Source organism: Macaca mulatta, chromosome 5 (assembly GCF_049350105.2).
Source record: "Macaca mulatta isolate MMU2019108-1 chromosome 5, T2T-MMU8v2.0, whole genome shotgun sequence".
Lineage (NCBI taxonomy): Eukaryota > Metazoa > Chordata > Mammalia > Primates > Cercopithecidae > Macaca > Macaca mulatta.
This window is the reverse complement of record NC_133410.1, coordinates 15,146,074-15,160,122: the sequence shown is the minus strand read 5'-3', so window position 1 is coordinate 15,160,122 and position 14,049 is coordinate 15,146,074. Positions and strand designations below refer to the sequence as shown.

At 45.6% G+C, this 14,049-nt stretch overlaps 1 protein-coding gene across 18 annotated transcripts in view; it reads left to right on the top strand.

Moving 5' to 3' along the window:
• The first annotated feature begins 5,315 nt into the window (after nucleotides 1-5,315).
• The window catches only part of PROM1 (prominin 1), a 116,234-nt gene continuing 107,500 nt past the window's right edge, over nucleotides 5,316-14,049 (top strand). For 6 of the 18 annotated variants that reach the window (XM_015138028.3, XM_015138027.3, XM_015138021.3 and 3 more), the window contains exons 1-2: nucleotides 5,316-5,641; nucleotides 11,913-12,348. In XM_015138028.3, coding sequence (XP_014993514.1) covers nucleotides 12,129-12,348 — 220 coding nt within the window. In that variant the 5' untranslated portion in view covers nucleotides 5,316-5,641; nucleotides 11,913-12,128. 18 annotated transcript variants of the gene reach the window in all.

Genomic DNA, 14,049 nt, shown 5'->3' with positions numbered 1-14,049 from the left:
TGTTTTGTCTGATCTAAGTATAGCTACTCCTGCTCTTTTCTTGGTTTCCATTGGCATGGAATATTTTTTTATGTTCCTTATTTTCAGTCTATTTGTGTCATCATAGGTCACATATGTTTATTGTAGGCAATAGACCAATAGGTCTTATTTTTTAATCCATTCAGCCACTCTATGTCTTTTGATTGCAGAGTTTAGTCCATTTACATTCAATATTATTATTGATAAGTAAGGACTTACTCCTGCTCTTTAATTATTTGCTTTTTGGTTGTTTTGGGGTGTTCTCTTCCTTCTTTCATTTCTTCCTGTCTTCCTTCTAGCAAAGGTACTTTTCGCTGGTGGTATGATTTAATAGCTTGGTTTTTCTTTTTGTGTATTCTTTGTGTTTCTTTGACTTGAAGTTCTCGTGAGGCTTGCAAAAACTATCTTCTTATAACCCACTATTTTATGCTAGTAATTACTTAAGACTGATTGCATAAACAAAGAAAACTAATAAGAGCTCTACACCTTAACTTCCTCCCCTTGCTTCTAAACTCTTTGTTGTTTCTCCTTATATTTTATTGTGCTGTCTATGTTTTGACAAGTTGTCATAGTTATTATTTTTGATTGGTTCATCGTTTAGTCTTTCTACTTAAGATAAGAATAGTTTACACATCACAGTTACAGTGTTATAACATTCTGTGTTTTTCTGTGTACTTGCGATTACCAGGGAGTTTTATATCTTTAGATTATTTCCTATTGCTTATTAACATCCTTTTCTTTCAGATTGAATAACTCCTTATAGCATTTCTTGTAGGACAGGTCTGGTGTTGATGAAATCCTTCAGCTTTTGTTTGTCTGAGAAAGTCTTTATTTCTCCTTCATATTTGAAGAATGTTTTTGCTGTATATATTATTCTAGGGTAAAAGTTTTTTCCCTTCAGCAGCTTAAATATGTCATGCCACTCTCTCCTGGGCTGTCAGGTTTCCACTGAACAGTCTGCTGCCAGATGTATTGTAGCTCCATTGTTTGTTAATTGTTTCTTTTCTTTTGCTGCTTTTAGGATCCTTTATCCTAGACCTCTGGGAATTTGATTATTGCATGCCTTGCAGTAGTCTTCTTTGGGTTTATCTGCTAGATGTCCTATACAATTCTTGTACTTGGATACTGATACTTTTCTATAGGTTTGAGTGGTTCTCTAATATTATCCCTTTGAATAATCTTTCTATCCCATCTCTTTCTTGACCTTGTCTTTAAGGCCAGTAACTCTTAGATTTGCTTTTTAAGGCAATTTTCTAGATCTTGTAGGCATGCTTCATTATTTTTTATTCTTTTTTCTTTGTCTCCTGTGACTGTGTGTTTTCAAATAGCCTGTCTTTAAGTGCACTATTTCTTCTCCTTGATCAATTCTGCTATTGAAAGACTCTGATGCATTCTTCAGTATGTCAGTTGCATTTTTAAACTTGAAAATTTCTGCTTGATTCTTTAAAATTATTTCAATATCTTTATGAATTTTATCTGATAGAATTCTGAATTCCTTCTCCGTGTTATCTTAATTTTCTCTGAGTTTCTTTAAGACACCGATTTTGAATTCTCTGCCTGAAAGATCACATGTCTCTATTTCTCCAGGATTGTTCCCTGGGGACTTATTTAATTTGTTTGGTGAGGTCATGTTTTCCTGGGGGTCTGGATGCTTTTGGATATTCACTGGTGTCTGGGCATTGAAGACTACCCAAAGAGCCTGCTTAGTACTCTACCTCCCTGTGGCTGAGCTGGTACCTAAGGGGAAGGAAAACATCCTCTTTACCTTTCCTTCTGCTTTTCTCAAGCAGAAGGGGTCTCTTACAGTAGCCACCACAGCTGGGAATGTACTGGGTCTCACCTGAAACCAGCAGATCTCAGAGCCTCAGCCAAGAACCATAGTGTACTACCTGGGTATTGCTTCTGGCTATTCAGAACCTAAGGGCTCTTTAGCCAGCAGGTGATGGGTCCTGCCCAGACTGTATCTTTCCCTTCAAGGCAGCAGCTTCCCTTCTGGCCCAGGATGTGTCTAGAAATGTTATCCACAAGTTAGGACCTGGGATGGGGGCCTGATGACTCTGACTGATGCCCTGTCCTACTGTGGCTAAACTGGTATTCAAGATAACAAAGTCCTCTTTACTCTTCCCCCTCTTCTCTTTAAGCAGAAGGAATGGGTCTCTTCATGCTATTTTTAATCAATCTAGCCACTAGCATTGGGACTGATGCAGACACTAAGGATCCAAATGATTTTTTTGTTTGTTTGTTTGTTTTTTAATTGCATTGGGATTAGGCAACAGAAGGGTCTAATGTGGCTGAGAGTTTTTGAGAGTGGAGCGTTTTTAGGAGGGTGGCTGCATTCCAAGAAGAGAGCTCTGCTGGGGTAAAAGAGGCATGGGTGCTAGAAAAGGGCAAGCAGTGGTGAAGAGCCACTAACAGCGCTACCTGGGGTTGGGGCAGGGGTGTTACAAGCACTCCCTTAGCTCCCCTGTCTGGTGTCTCAGTAAGTCGCATGCCCTCCAAGTCTACTGGCTCTGAGCTCAGCATTTGGGCTTGCTTAGGAATTGCTGTCCTTTTGGCCCTAAACTGCCTTAAAGGTTATTTAGGGCCCCAGAGCACTTTACTGAAACTCTAGTTTTCACCACTGGTATGAGCTGTTCCCTCTGGCTAGAGCTTGTCTGTGGGGGAAAAGAAAGATCAGACTGTTACCATGTCTATCTAGAAAGAAGAAGATATAGGAGACTCCATTTTGTTCTGTATTTGAGATGCTGTTAATCTGTGACCCTACCCCCAACCTTGTCCTTGCAAGAGACATGTGCTGTGGTGACTCAAGGTTTAATGGATTTTGGGCTGTGCAGGGTGTGCTTTGTTAAACAAGTGCCTGAAGGCAGTATACTTGTGAAAAGTCATCACCATTCTCTTAATCTCAAGTACCCAGGGACACCTACACTGCCAAAGGTCGTGGGGACCTCTGCCTAGGAAAGTTAGATATTGTCTAAGGTTTCTCTCCATGTGATAGTCTGAAATATGGCCTCGTGGGAAGGGAAAGACCTGATCGTCCCCCAGCCTGACACGCGTGAAGGGTCTGTGCTGAGGACTAGTGTAAGAGGAAAGAAGGCCTCTTGGCAGTTGAGATAGAGAAAAGCATCTGTCTCCTGCCCGTCCCTGAGCAATGGAACATCTCGGTGTAAAACACGATTGTATGTTCTGTTTACTGAGAAAGGAGAAAACCACCTTAGAAAGGTGGGACTTGCTAGCGCAATGCTGCTCTTTATGCACTAAAAAGGTCTATGGAGATGTTTACATATGCATATCAAGGCACAGCACTTTTCCTTAAACTTATGTCACAGAGATCTTTATTCATATATCTTACTACTGACCTTCTCCCTACGATGATCCTATTATCCTGCCACTTCCCTTTTTCTAAGATGGTAAAGTTAATGATCAACAAATACTGCCGGCCAGGCGCGGTGGCTCACGCCTGTAATCCCAGCACTTTGGGAGGCCGAGACGGGCGGATCACGAGGTCAGGAGATCGAGACCATCCTGGCTAACATGGTGAAGCCCCATCTCTACTACAAAGTACAAAAAACTAGCCGGGCGAGGTGGCGGGCACCTGTAGTCCCAGCTCCCTCCATGGGCAGGCATTGGCCGAGTTCAGCCTAGTTTTGCTTTCTGCTATGACAGGGCAGCACTGAGTTCAATTCAAAATCTCACAATCACTGCACTCTCCTTTTCCCAGTCCACAAGGCTGCTGCTGCTGGGGAATGGAGGACTGGTGGCACTGGCAAATCAAAACTATCTTTCCTGCCTTCTTCAATGCCTCTCTCAGTAATATGAAGTTAACACCAGGTATTGTGGTTACTGACCTAATTTTTGGTTCTTATGAAGGTGCTTCTTGTGTGTGTAGATAGTTGTTAAATTGTGTTCCTGGCTGAGGTGGAGGAGGGGTGGTGGTCAAACCTTCTAGTTGACCATCTTGCTTCATCCCTCTCTACTGATACTACTGTTGTTGGTATTATTAGAAATGAAAATGAGTCCTGTGAGTTATAACTGTCTTCATTTTGCAGACCAGGAAACTGAGGCTCAGAGAAATATTAAGCAGCCAAAGTCACAGCGATTAAAAAAGGCAGGACCAAACTTTGACGGAGATCAGGACCCACTCCTCTGAGAACTCACCTCTTTCGCTAGCTCCAGTCTAAGAGTGCTATCTAGGAGCAGGTTTATGGGGCCCCAGGAGATGTTCAACCAGAGGCTTCTGATTTGCAGGGGCTGCAGAGGGGAAATCTGCCCTGACTAGAAGATTTGTTTTCCACCCATATTCGTTTGATCTCACATTGCTATGAAGAACTACCTGAGACTGGGTTTCAGAGGCTGTATAGTAGGCATGGCCAGAGAGGCTTCAGGAAACTTACAATTATGGTGGAAGGAAAAGGGAAAGCAAGCACATCTTCACATGGCAGCAGGAGAGACAGACGAGCAAAGGGGAAGTGCCACACACTTTTAAACCATCAGATATCATGAGAACTCACTCACTATGATGAGAACAGCAAGGGGGAAAATCCACCACCATAATCCAATCACCTCCCACTAGGTCCCTCTCCCAGTGAATTATAATTCAATATGAGATTCAGGTGGGGACACAGAACCAAATCATCTAACCTTGCCATGTCCCAGTGTAATTTTTGGAAGTTTTCTGAACTAACATTTCTTGTCTAGAAATATACACACTCAAGATCAATCTAACTATTAAAAACAAAAAATGCTTATTTTCCAGTACCTGTTTTATGTTAGATTCTGGGGTATATGAAAAAGAGAGTGACTTAATGTTCCTGCCTATCATTCATGTGTAGCTTGTGCATCTATCCTTTCATCTGTCTATCCATATCACAAATATGTATTAAATACCTACTGCATGCTAGACACAATCCTGAAGGTGTTTTTCTTACCTAAGTCTTTTTTTTTTTTTTTTTTTTGCCTGCCAGAGAGTACAGTATTCTCATTTCAAGATAAGAAGTGGTGAATAAGTGAAGTGCAAATTGGTGAGGACAGTTAGACACGGAGTGATTACTTCCGACAGGTTTCCACCACACAGCTAAGTAGCAAGGTGAAGACTCCGAGGGTGAGCTGCAACTCACAGAGCGGGAAGACCAACAGGCAGTGAGAAAAGAAGGTGCAGTGGCTTCATGTTGTAGCAGATGCCTGTGTGTACACATGGGAGCGTGTATTGCTTTATGCCGTTTTTCAACTGCTTCAGCCACTAGCATTGGTACTGCTGCACACTAAGGATTCAAATGTTTTCTTTTTTTTTTTTTTTTTTTAATTGCATTGGGATTAGGCAACAGAAGCCGCCAATTAGGCGGCTGGGATGAGAAAGGAGAGTTTTTAGGAGGGTATCTGCATTCTAAGTAAGGGACTCTGTTGGGGTAAAAGGAGCGAGTGTTGCAAGAAGGGGGTGCGGGGGTTGAGCAGGCACCTCTACAGGAAATGGATGCTGTCCAGGTGCTGGTGGGCGCCCCGGGCAACGTGGCGAAGCAACTCAGCCGGTCCAATCAGACTGCGTCCAGGGCTTGGGTTTCGCGATCATTAAGTGACTGAGGCAGATCCCCACGCGGCACCTGGCCACGCGCTCAGCAATCCCGCCGCGGTGAGTATGTTTAAGGAATCCTTCCCATTACGGCGACTCCATACCCAGGTCCCCGCCCGGGACAGAGGAAGCCGCAACAGGTCCCCCGGGGCACCGGGCCCTCTCTCCTGCCTCCAGCCACGTACGAGGGTCCGGCAGCTGCGCCGCCTGAGCCCCTCCCCGGCCGGCGGGCGGGGCGGGCTCTCCGAAAGCCATCGCGGTGGTCCCCGAAGCCGGGTCATAAATAATTCACGAGCCAGGGCCTGGCTAGCTAAGGGAAGGGCGGCGGCAGCGGTGACTAGGGCGCGAGCAGGAGCGGGAGCGGGGTGAACGGTGAGTAGCTGGGTCCTCATCCGGGAGCGAGAGAGGCATCTGCTGACCAGGCGCGGGGCTGAGCGCACTCCTTCCACTGTACTGGGGGTGTACAGTGAGGAGTGGACGGGTTCTCTCTGAGCCGCCCTTACCCTAGCCCTCTGCGCCGCCGCCCTGGCCCCTCAGCAGGTGGTGCGAACCCGGACAGCGGCTGGGGGCCAGAGGGACTGCGGGGAGCGCGTGGTGGTCCCGGTGCCCGGCCAACCCAAACTTTTTCCGCTGAGTGGTGGCCCGCGCCGCCCCGCTTGGGTCTTCTTTCCGTCCACTGGGGTGGGGGCTGTGGTGGGGGTAGCCGGCGGCTGTGGTTCCGGAGCGGGAGTCGGAGGTGGGTGTGCGAACCGGACCGGGGCCCCAGAGACTTCGGACTCGCTCTCCGCGAGAACGACGACCGAGGTGAGGTTTGCCAGGGTCTTGGGAACGAGTCTGCGGTAAAGGAAGCTCTAGGGATGGCCCCGGGGACGTGAGGCGCTGAGCTTCCCTCGCTGAGTGCGGAAAGGGGCCAACACTGTGCAGCAGACCACAGCCGGAGGAGGGATACGGGGGTGCAAAGCGAAGCCATCTCCCGGCGTCCATGGGAGAACGCAGGCACCCCTGGCTCAAAGCACCGTCCCAGCCTCCCACTCCACGGCCCTTCTGCATGCATGTGTGGGGACCCACGGCTATCACTAGATGGAGAACTGGGGTGCTCAAGGCGCACCCTGCCAGAACGCGCCGACCGGACAACAAAGAGGAGCTTGGACAGACCAGGAGCTTCATGGCTGTAGAAAGTCGGAAGCTCGGGATCAGTTTCCCCGAGAGCCCGCGTCTGGAGAGGCAGGGAGTCAGATCGGAAGGAGGAACTAGCTCCGGAACCCCTTCTCTCTGGCAAGATCGCCCCCGATCGGTGCCCAACAGGGGCCGCGGCGGGGAACTGGCGCCGACAAGCTCGGAGCAGCCAAGTTACTCCGGCAACCCCCTCCCCTGCGCGGCTGCGAATTCCTGGAGTCTCTTGGCTTCCCGCGCCCGCCCCGCCGCTCATTCTTTTGTGTCCCGCAGCTCGCTAGAGGCTTCCTCCCAGAAGGGAGCTAGACCGGGAGGGGGATTGGCCTGGAGGTGGTTTGGAGGTAAAGGGCGGGGAAGCAGGCGCCCCAGGCTTCCTTCCGCAACAGGTTGCTCCTGGAGCCCGCGAGGGCGACTGACCTTTCTGGAGAAAGGTTTGCTGGAGTTCCTGAGGGCGGCAGCTGTTCTTTGTTAAGAGAGCAAGTGCACGATCTTAGTTCTTGAGTGCCCCCCAAGACTCACGTGACACGAACAACCGCGGCGATATGTTGGGTTGAATCATAAGAAATTGTCGGTTTTTTGGATGGAAGATATGAATATCGTCAACCTCATATGATTTAACTTGTGTGATGTTACCCATTTTTCTTTTCTCACCGTCCTCTCTGTCCCGGTTATCCTAGGAGCCCTGGTGGAGTTGAGCTCAGAGTATTGATGCTAAGCAGAAGCAGACAGACCCCAGATACAGATAGCCTTCTAGCTGCGTGCCAGGTGCTTTACCTATTAGATCGCTAGCCTGCCAACCCTATGCGAAATCCGCCTTTGACAGAGGAGCAGAAGAAGGGTTGGAAAATGCAAACAACTGTCATCTTGGCAGAGTTAGTAAGGAGGACCAGAGCCCCCTTACTGTTGCTATTGTCTGTCTGTTTAGCAGTGCCCTTTAGTTTATTCTTGTTTTTTTTTTTAATGTGTTCCATAATTTTTTTCTAAACTTCCTTTTGATTTCTAAACTTCTGATTTCTAAACTTTTCTAAACTTCTTTCTGATTTCTAAACTTCCTTCTGATTTTTATATGAGACAGTTTCTTTGTGTTTTAGTACAGTGAAGTAAACAAATGCATCAGAGGACAAACTGAAAACTTTAAACCAAGTGTTGTTTTGTTGGTACTGTTTAAAATATAAAGGAAATAGGTTTTTCAGGGAGCAAAGAGCTATTTCTGAGATTTGTTAAGGGTCAGGATATTTTGTTAAAACAGTGGAAGCTGAGTCTGGGGTAATTTTATCAGATAAAAGACTTCTTGGAAGGATGGACCCTGGGTGGCTTAGGGAAGTGGCAGGAATGCTAGTCAGGCTGAGGAATCCAAGACATGCCACGGGACCCCTGATGCGGGGATGGCTGCGGCTGCCAGAACAAGCCCCTGGATGTGGCTGCTGGCATTGCTGCCATCATTGCTGGAATGAATTACAGACACTGTCCTGCTTCAGATTGCGCAGGCCCAGGCCCAGAAGAAAGCTTCTGATTGGCCCAGCGTGGCTCAGCTCCGCCAGGACAGTTTGGGCACCTCAGCGGGCCTCACAATGCAAGGCAGGGCTGCCTCCCACCCAGCTCACAAAGGTGATCTCAGAAATTGGGTATCCCCCATGCCCCCACCAAAAGCACCCCAGATGGCAAAAATCCACTACAAAGATCTTTTTTAAAAAGAAAGCTTCTGAGAAGTTCCATCAAACGAAGAAAAGAAATGAAGGTGATCGATCACCATATTTGCTTTTTCATTATTTATTTATTTATTTATTTATTTATTTATTTTTGAGACGGAGTCTCCGTCGTCCAGGCTGGAGTGCAGTGGCGCGATCTCGGGTCACTGCAACCTCCGCCTCCCGGGTTCAAGTGATTCTCCTGCCTCAGCCTCCCGAGCAGCTGGGACTACTAGCGTGTACCTCCCCTCCTGGCTATTTTGTGTGTGTGTATTTTTAGTAGAGACGGGGTTTCACCATGTTAGCCAGGATGGTCTCGATCTCCAGACCTCGTATCTGCCTGCCTCGGCCTCCCAAAATGCTGGGATTACAGGCTTGAGCCACCACGCCCGGGCCATGTTTGCTTTTATACAAGTATTGAAATGCAGTTCTCTGGACTCCAGGCTCAGAATCACCTAAGGTCGCCCAGGCTGGAGTGCAGTGATATGATTAGGGCTCACTGCAGGCTGAACCTCCTGGACTCAAGTAATCCTCCTGCCTCAGTCTCCCAAGTAGCTGGGACTGCAGTTGTCCACCACTATGTTCGCTAATTTAAAATTTTTTTTTTTTTTTTTTTTTTTTTTTTTTTTTTTTTTTTTTAATAGAGACAGGGTCTCTCTATGTTGCCCAGGCTGGTAGCAGTTCTTCAGTGAGGACCAACTGTGTTCCATGCTCTGGGGATACAGAAATAAGCCAGGGACCTGCACAGCAGCTGGGATAGATCAATTCAAAGCTATATGAAAAGGGCATTTGGGGAGCTTTCACCTTACATCTGTTATTTTCCAATATGTTTGGGAAGCCTGAAGTGTCCTTGGAAAGTGACATGAATTGACCAGGTGGATGCTCCAGGATCAGAGTACTCCAGGAACAGAACTGTTCTCAAACTTTGTTTGAAGGATCAGTCCCCAGGAGAGCTTATTAAAAATGCAGATTAATGAGCTTCATCCCAGAAATTAGGTCCATTAATAGTCTGCATTTCAACTAAACACCCCATTTTATTCTGAGACAGGCTGCTCTCAGTGGCTCTCGGACCTACTGGGATTTAGCAGGTAAATACTCAGAGCTTCTCTTTTTGGCACAACCTATTAAACCCGAGATGAAAAACTCTTCCTCTTTGACTTGACTTTAATCAGTTTCTAGTATTTCATAGTTAGTGAGATTTTAATACTTTCTTAAAATGTACTTTAAAACTTCAGGGGGACCTACATTTTGGAGCAAGATGTAAAGAAATCTGGAAGTGCAACTCCAGTTGCTGTCTATCTCAAATCATTGTCTCCCATCTTTGCTGCAGTGAGCAGTTGTGTTTCATTTCACTGGGAATTTCCCTTCCCCTGCTTTGTCACTGAGGGAGTTGGAAAGCTTGTTTGTTCATAGTTCTTTCCTGGGCAGTTTCTCTCTGTCCTGGACTGAGGCTTGGTGGAATTACCAGAAAGTGGGCCTTCTCAGCATCTGAGCCTTTAATCCTTCCAGCTGCTGTGCTGGAGGCTTAGCTCTCTGCCTGTCCTTTAGCAAAAAAAAAAAAAAAAAAAAAAAAAAAGATAAAATGTACGTGTGGTGTGTTGTGCTTGCAGTAGATGTTCGAAGGGCGCCCTTTGGAAACACCAGGGTCGAGGTGTCTACTGTGGGTGTGATGGAGGGCGGAACCTGAAGCGTGGGGCACGAGGTTAGTACTGGCAGCCACTTGGGATCTCAGCAGCCCATGATTTGACAAAGGAAGAGTTTAGGGCCATTGTATTGGTAGCTCTGTGCAGGAGTAATTGGAGTGGGACAGGACTTAGAAGATGAGGCAATGGAGGGATTAGATATGAATTAACATCTTTGTTCAAATAGCTCATGAAATCCCATCTCTTGTCCAAAGCTTTCTTTGACTTGGAACATTGGTAGTGGGTCCTCTCGCCTCTTGTAAAGTATGTCACTTTCTTCATCATCCCCCTTCGGTTTCTTACAGTGTGGGTTTCAGGAGCACCATGTCCTTATCTTGAAAGTTAGTAAGTATGTATCTAGCTCACAAAATGACAGCAGCTTGCTCTTGCTCCAGAACCCTTAATACGGAGAGGAAGAGTGGCACATCCCGGATCCTTCCAGGTCCTGTGCTGATTTGCCTAGTCTCATGAAACCGCACAAGGAAATAACATATTTTTGCTTCTACGCCAGTGCCTGCCCTGTAGCTCTGAAGCAGGCGGTGTTTGGTTTCCACCCACCTACCTGGATTAGGCTGAAGGCCTTGTTCTAAAGCTTTGCAGCCTCCTCTCTGTGGCAGTTCATGCTGCAGGCAGGTTACATGCATTGTTGACTCTGCTGCTGTTTCTTTCCCTGCCGGGGATGGTGCCATGAGTGAAACAAGCTGCTCAGCAGGCTCTTACGAAACACCGACCGTGTGCCATGCCCAGTGTTAAGGTCTGGGGCTTGAAAGAAGAATAGGGCAGGGTCCACCTTGGAGGCACTTTCAGTCCCATTTCCTTCCCAGATGCTGGAGCCACAGCTGCTTTTAGGATTCTTGTTGTGTTTCTCTCTCTCCCAAGGGATAGGCAGGAGTCTCCCTCTGCCCTGGCTGTCATCTCTGAGAACCTTGTTGTCAAGGTGGTTACTTGGGGTGAAGGTTTCCATCAGGATTACTTAGTAAGCTTATTAGAAAGACAGGTTCCAGTGTCACACATGTGTCCAGACTCAAACAGTGTGGTCCCTAGCCTTGAGGCCATGCCCTTCTACTTTGGATTGGGGGTGAGGTGGAGAGGGGGATGTTTGAAATGAGATTAGTGAGTAAATAAGTAGAATATAAGGCAGAGTAAGATATATCTCCAGCAGCAAGGAGAACAACACACACTTGGAGAAGAAATAAGCATATAAGCATATACTGGATTACTGGGACCCCAGTGGCTCTTACTAGAGCCTGAGAGGGGGACACTGTAGAGACAGTGTCTTGACGTCATAGTTAGATCTTGGACTTTGAAGGCAAACAAGTGAGTTTGACTCTTGGCCGCATGGTTAATCACCTGTGACCTTGGGCAAGTCACCAGGACCCTCTCTGTGTCAGTTTCCTCATCTGCAGAATGGAATAATGCCTCAAACAAGGAGGACCTTGTTTCTATCTATGAAGCATAGATAACAGTGCCTGAAAGATAGTAAGTGCTCAATAAATGTTAGTTTCCAAGATCCCAAGCCTTCTCTACAAAACCTAGTATTTCCCGAACACATCAAGGGTGTGTGTTCTGAGTCTGGCCCTCCTGAGGAGAGACTTTATCTGAGTCATGGCTTTGATGCCAGCGCCTGCCCTGTGGCTCTGGAGCAGTTTGTGTGCTTGGTGTCCACCCACCCATCCGGATTAGGCGCGAGGCCTCGCTCTAAAGCTTTGCAGCCTCCTCTCCGGGCAGCTCCAGGTGCAGGCAGGTTACATGCGTTGATGACTCTGCTGCTGTTTCTCTCCCTGCCAGGGATGGTGCCTTGAGTGAATGACCCCCTTGGAGAACATTCTTCTGGAGATGTCCCTCGCCTCAAGCCAGCCTCAGACAGAAAACTGAAGATTCAGCAGATCCAGTGCTTCCTGCTCCACTTCTGCTCAGGAACACGCTTGTCTTCCGCAAGGCTTCCAGAACTTCTGAGGCAGGAGGCACCCAGTTCTACCTCATGTTTGGAGGATCTTGCTAGCTATGGCCCTTGTACTTGGCTCCCTGTTGCTGCTGGGGCTATGCGGGAACTCTTTTTCAGGAGGGCAGCCTTCATCCACAGATGCTCCTAAGGCTTGGAATTATGAATTGCCTGCAACAAATTACGAGACCCAAGACTCCCATACAGCTGGACCCATTGGCATTCTCTTTGAACTAGTGCATATCTTTCTCTATGTGGTACAGCCGCGTGATTTCCCAGAAGGTAAGTGCTGATGGCGGGGAAAGATAGGATTTATCTCCAAACGTACCTACAGTATTGTTTTTTAATGCCAATGCAATCAGTATATAATATATTCAGTATTTTAGTGACTGCTTTGCACAGAAGCAGAAAGCATTTAGACAGAAGTTAAGAAGACTTGTACCAGGTTAAATAGGTTGCGAGGAATGTTATCACGAGAAATGGAAGCAAACGATATTGCTATGTTGGTTTTCCACTTCTTCACCTTTTGTTTTGCTTTGTTTGGGTTAGAGCAATGAATTATTCTAAGGCACTTACCAAAGGTAAAAGTTATAGTAAAGTTAGGATAAAAATGCAAATTTTATATCATCAAAGGAGAAACGAATAACTATCTAGCATCTGATGGCCACCTCAACGCTTAAAAATTTAACTCTCTTCTGCCCACCACAATATGCAAATTTTGACATTGCTTAGGGTAAGGACAAACACGTTTACCTGACCAGCTGTTTTCTTCCATTCTAAGAACTTGGGTGTGCCGAAGAGGATTGGCACTTGCCAGAATTGTCATGCCATGGTGTCGTTATTCATCACACACAGTGCCGTTTGTCATTTTCGCCTTCTTAATGTTTGTTGTTTTCCATACTCTTCTGAATTCAGGGTATATGTTCATAGAAAAGGGATTATAAATATAAAAAAGCCTGTGAGAAATATCTGCTAGTAGGGTTTGGCACCTACATTTTTGATTGGCTTAACAGTAAATCCATCCTAAGCCTGTTCTTTTAGCTACAAAGATTTGATTACAATCATTGATTACAGAATTTGCTGCAATCTTTCTTATCATTTTCCTTAGCTGGTCAGCTACTGTTTGTAAGAGTCCTAGTGGTGTGTGTATGTGTCTGTGTGTGAGAGAGAGGAAGAAAGAGAGAGAGGAGGTATTCAGCGAATCTCCTCACTTGTTTATATTATGGGGAGTTTATAGATTTTCATTAAAATACATTTGTATTGATTTTTTAACACTTATTTGTCTTAAATTGGTCAATTAAAACAGCTTGAAGTATAGCTGTCAATTTTTGCTAATTTAAATTTCAATTCAGGAAACAAATCTTTTTGAATGGTTATTGTCATTGAAGAGAATCCTGAACAAATGCTGCTTACTGTTTATGTTGCTGTTAAAATACTAACTTTGGAAATCCCAAAGACAGAAGTAGAAAATTAACTGAGTTTATTTATTAACATTGGATACAAATTCACTCTTCTGAATAGATATTTCTTGGTTTATTTGGAGACTTAATATATGTTACTGAATAAAACAACCTACTAACGTTTTTATTTAAAAAATATTTTAATTTTTGCGGGTACATAGTAGGTGTATCTATTCATGGGGTGCAAGACGTATTTTGATACAGACATGCAATGTGTAATAATCACATCATATAAAATGGCGTATCCATCCCCTCAAACATTTATTCTTTGTGTTACAAACAATCCAATTACTCTTTTAGTTATTTCAAAATGTACAATTATGTTATTATTGACTATAGTCATCCTGTTGTGCTATCAGATACTAGGTCTTATTCATTCTTTAAAACTATTTTCCCACTAGTGTTTTTAGCCTTTGCTTCTTGGTTTTGTTTTAGTATAAAAGGCATAGAATTCAGTTGTTGAATATGAATTTACAATCATTTCCTCAAAAAGATTGGAAAGCTTCCCATGCCTCATTCTAAG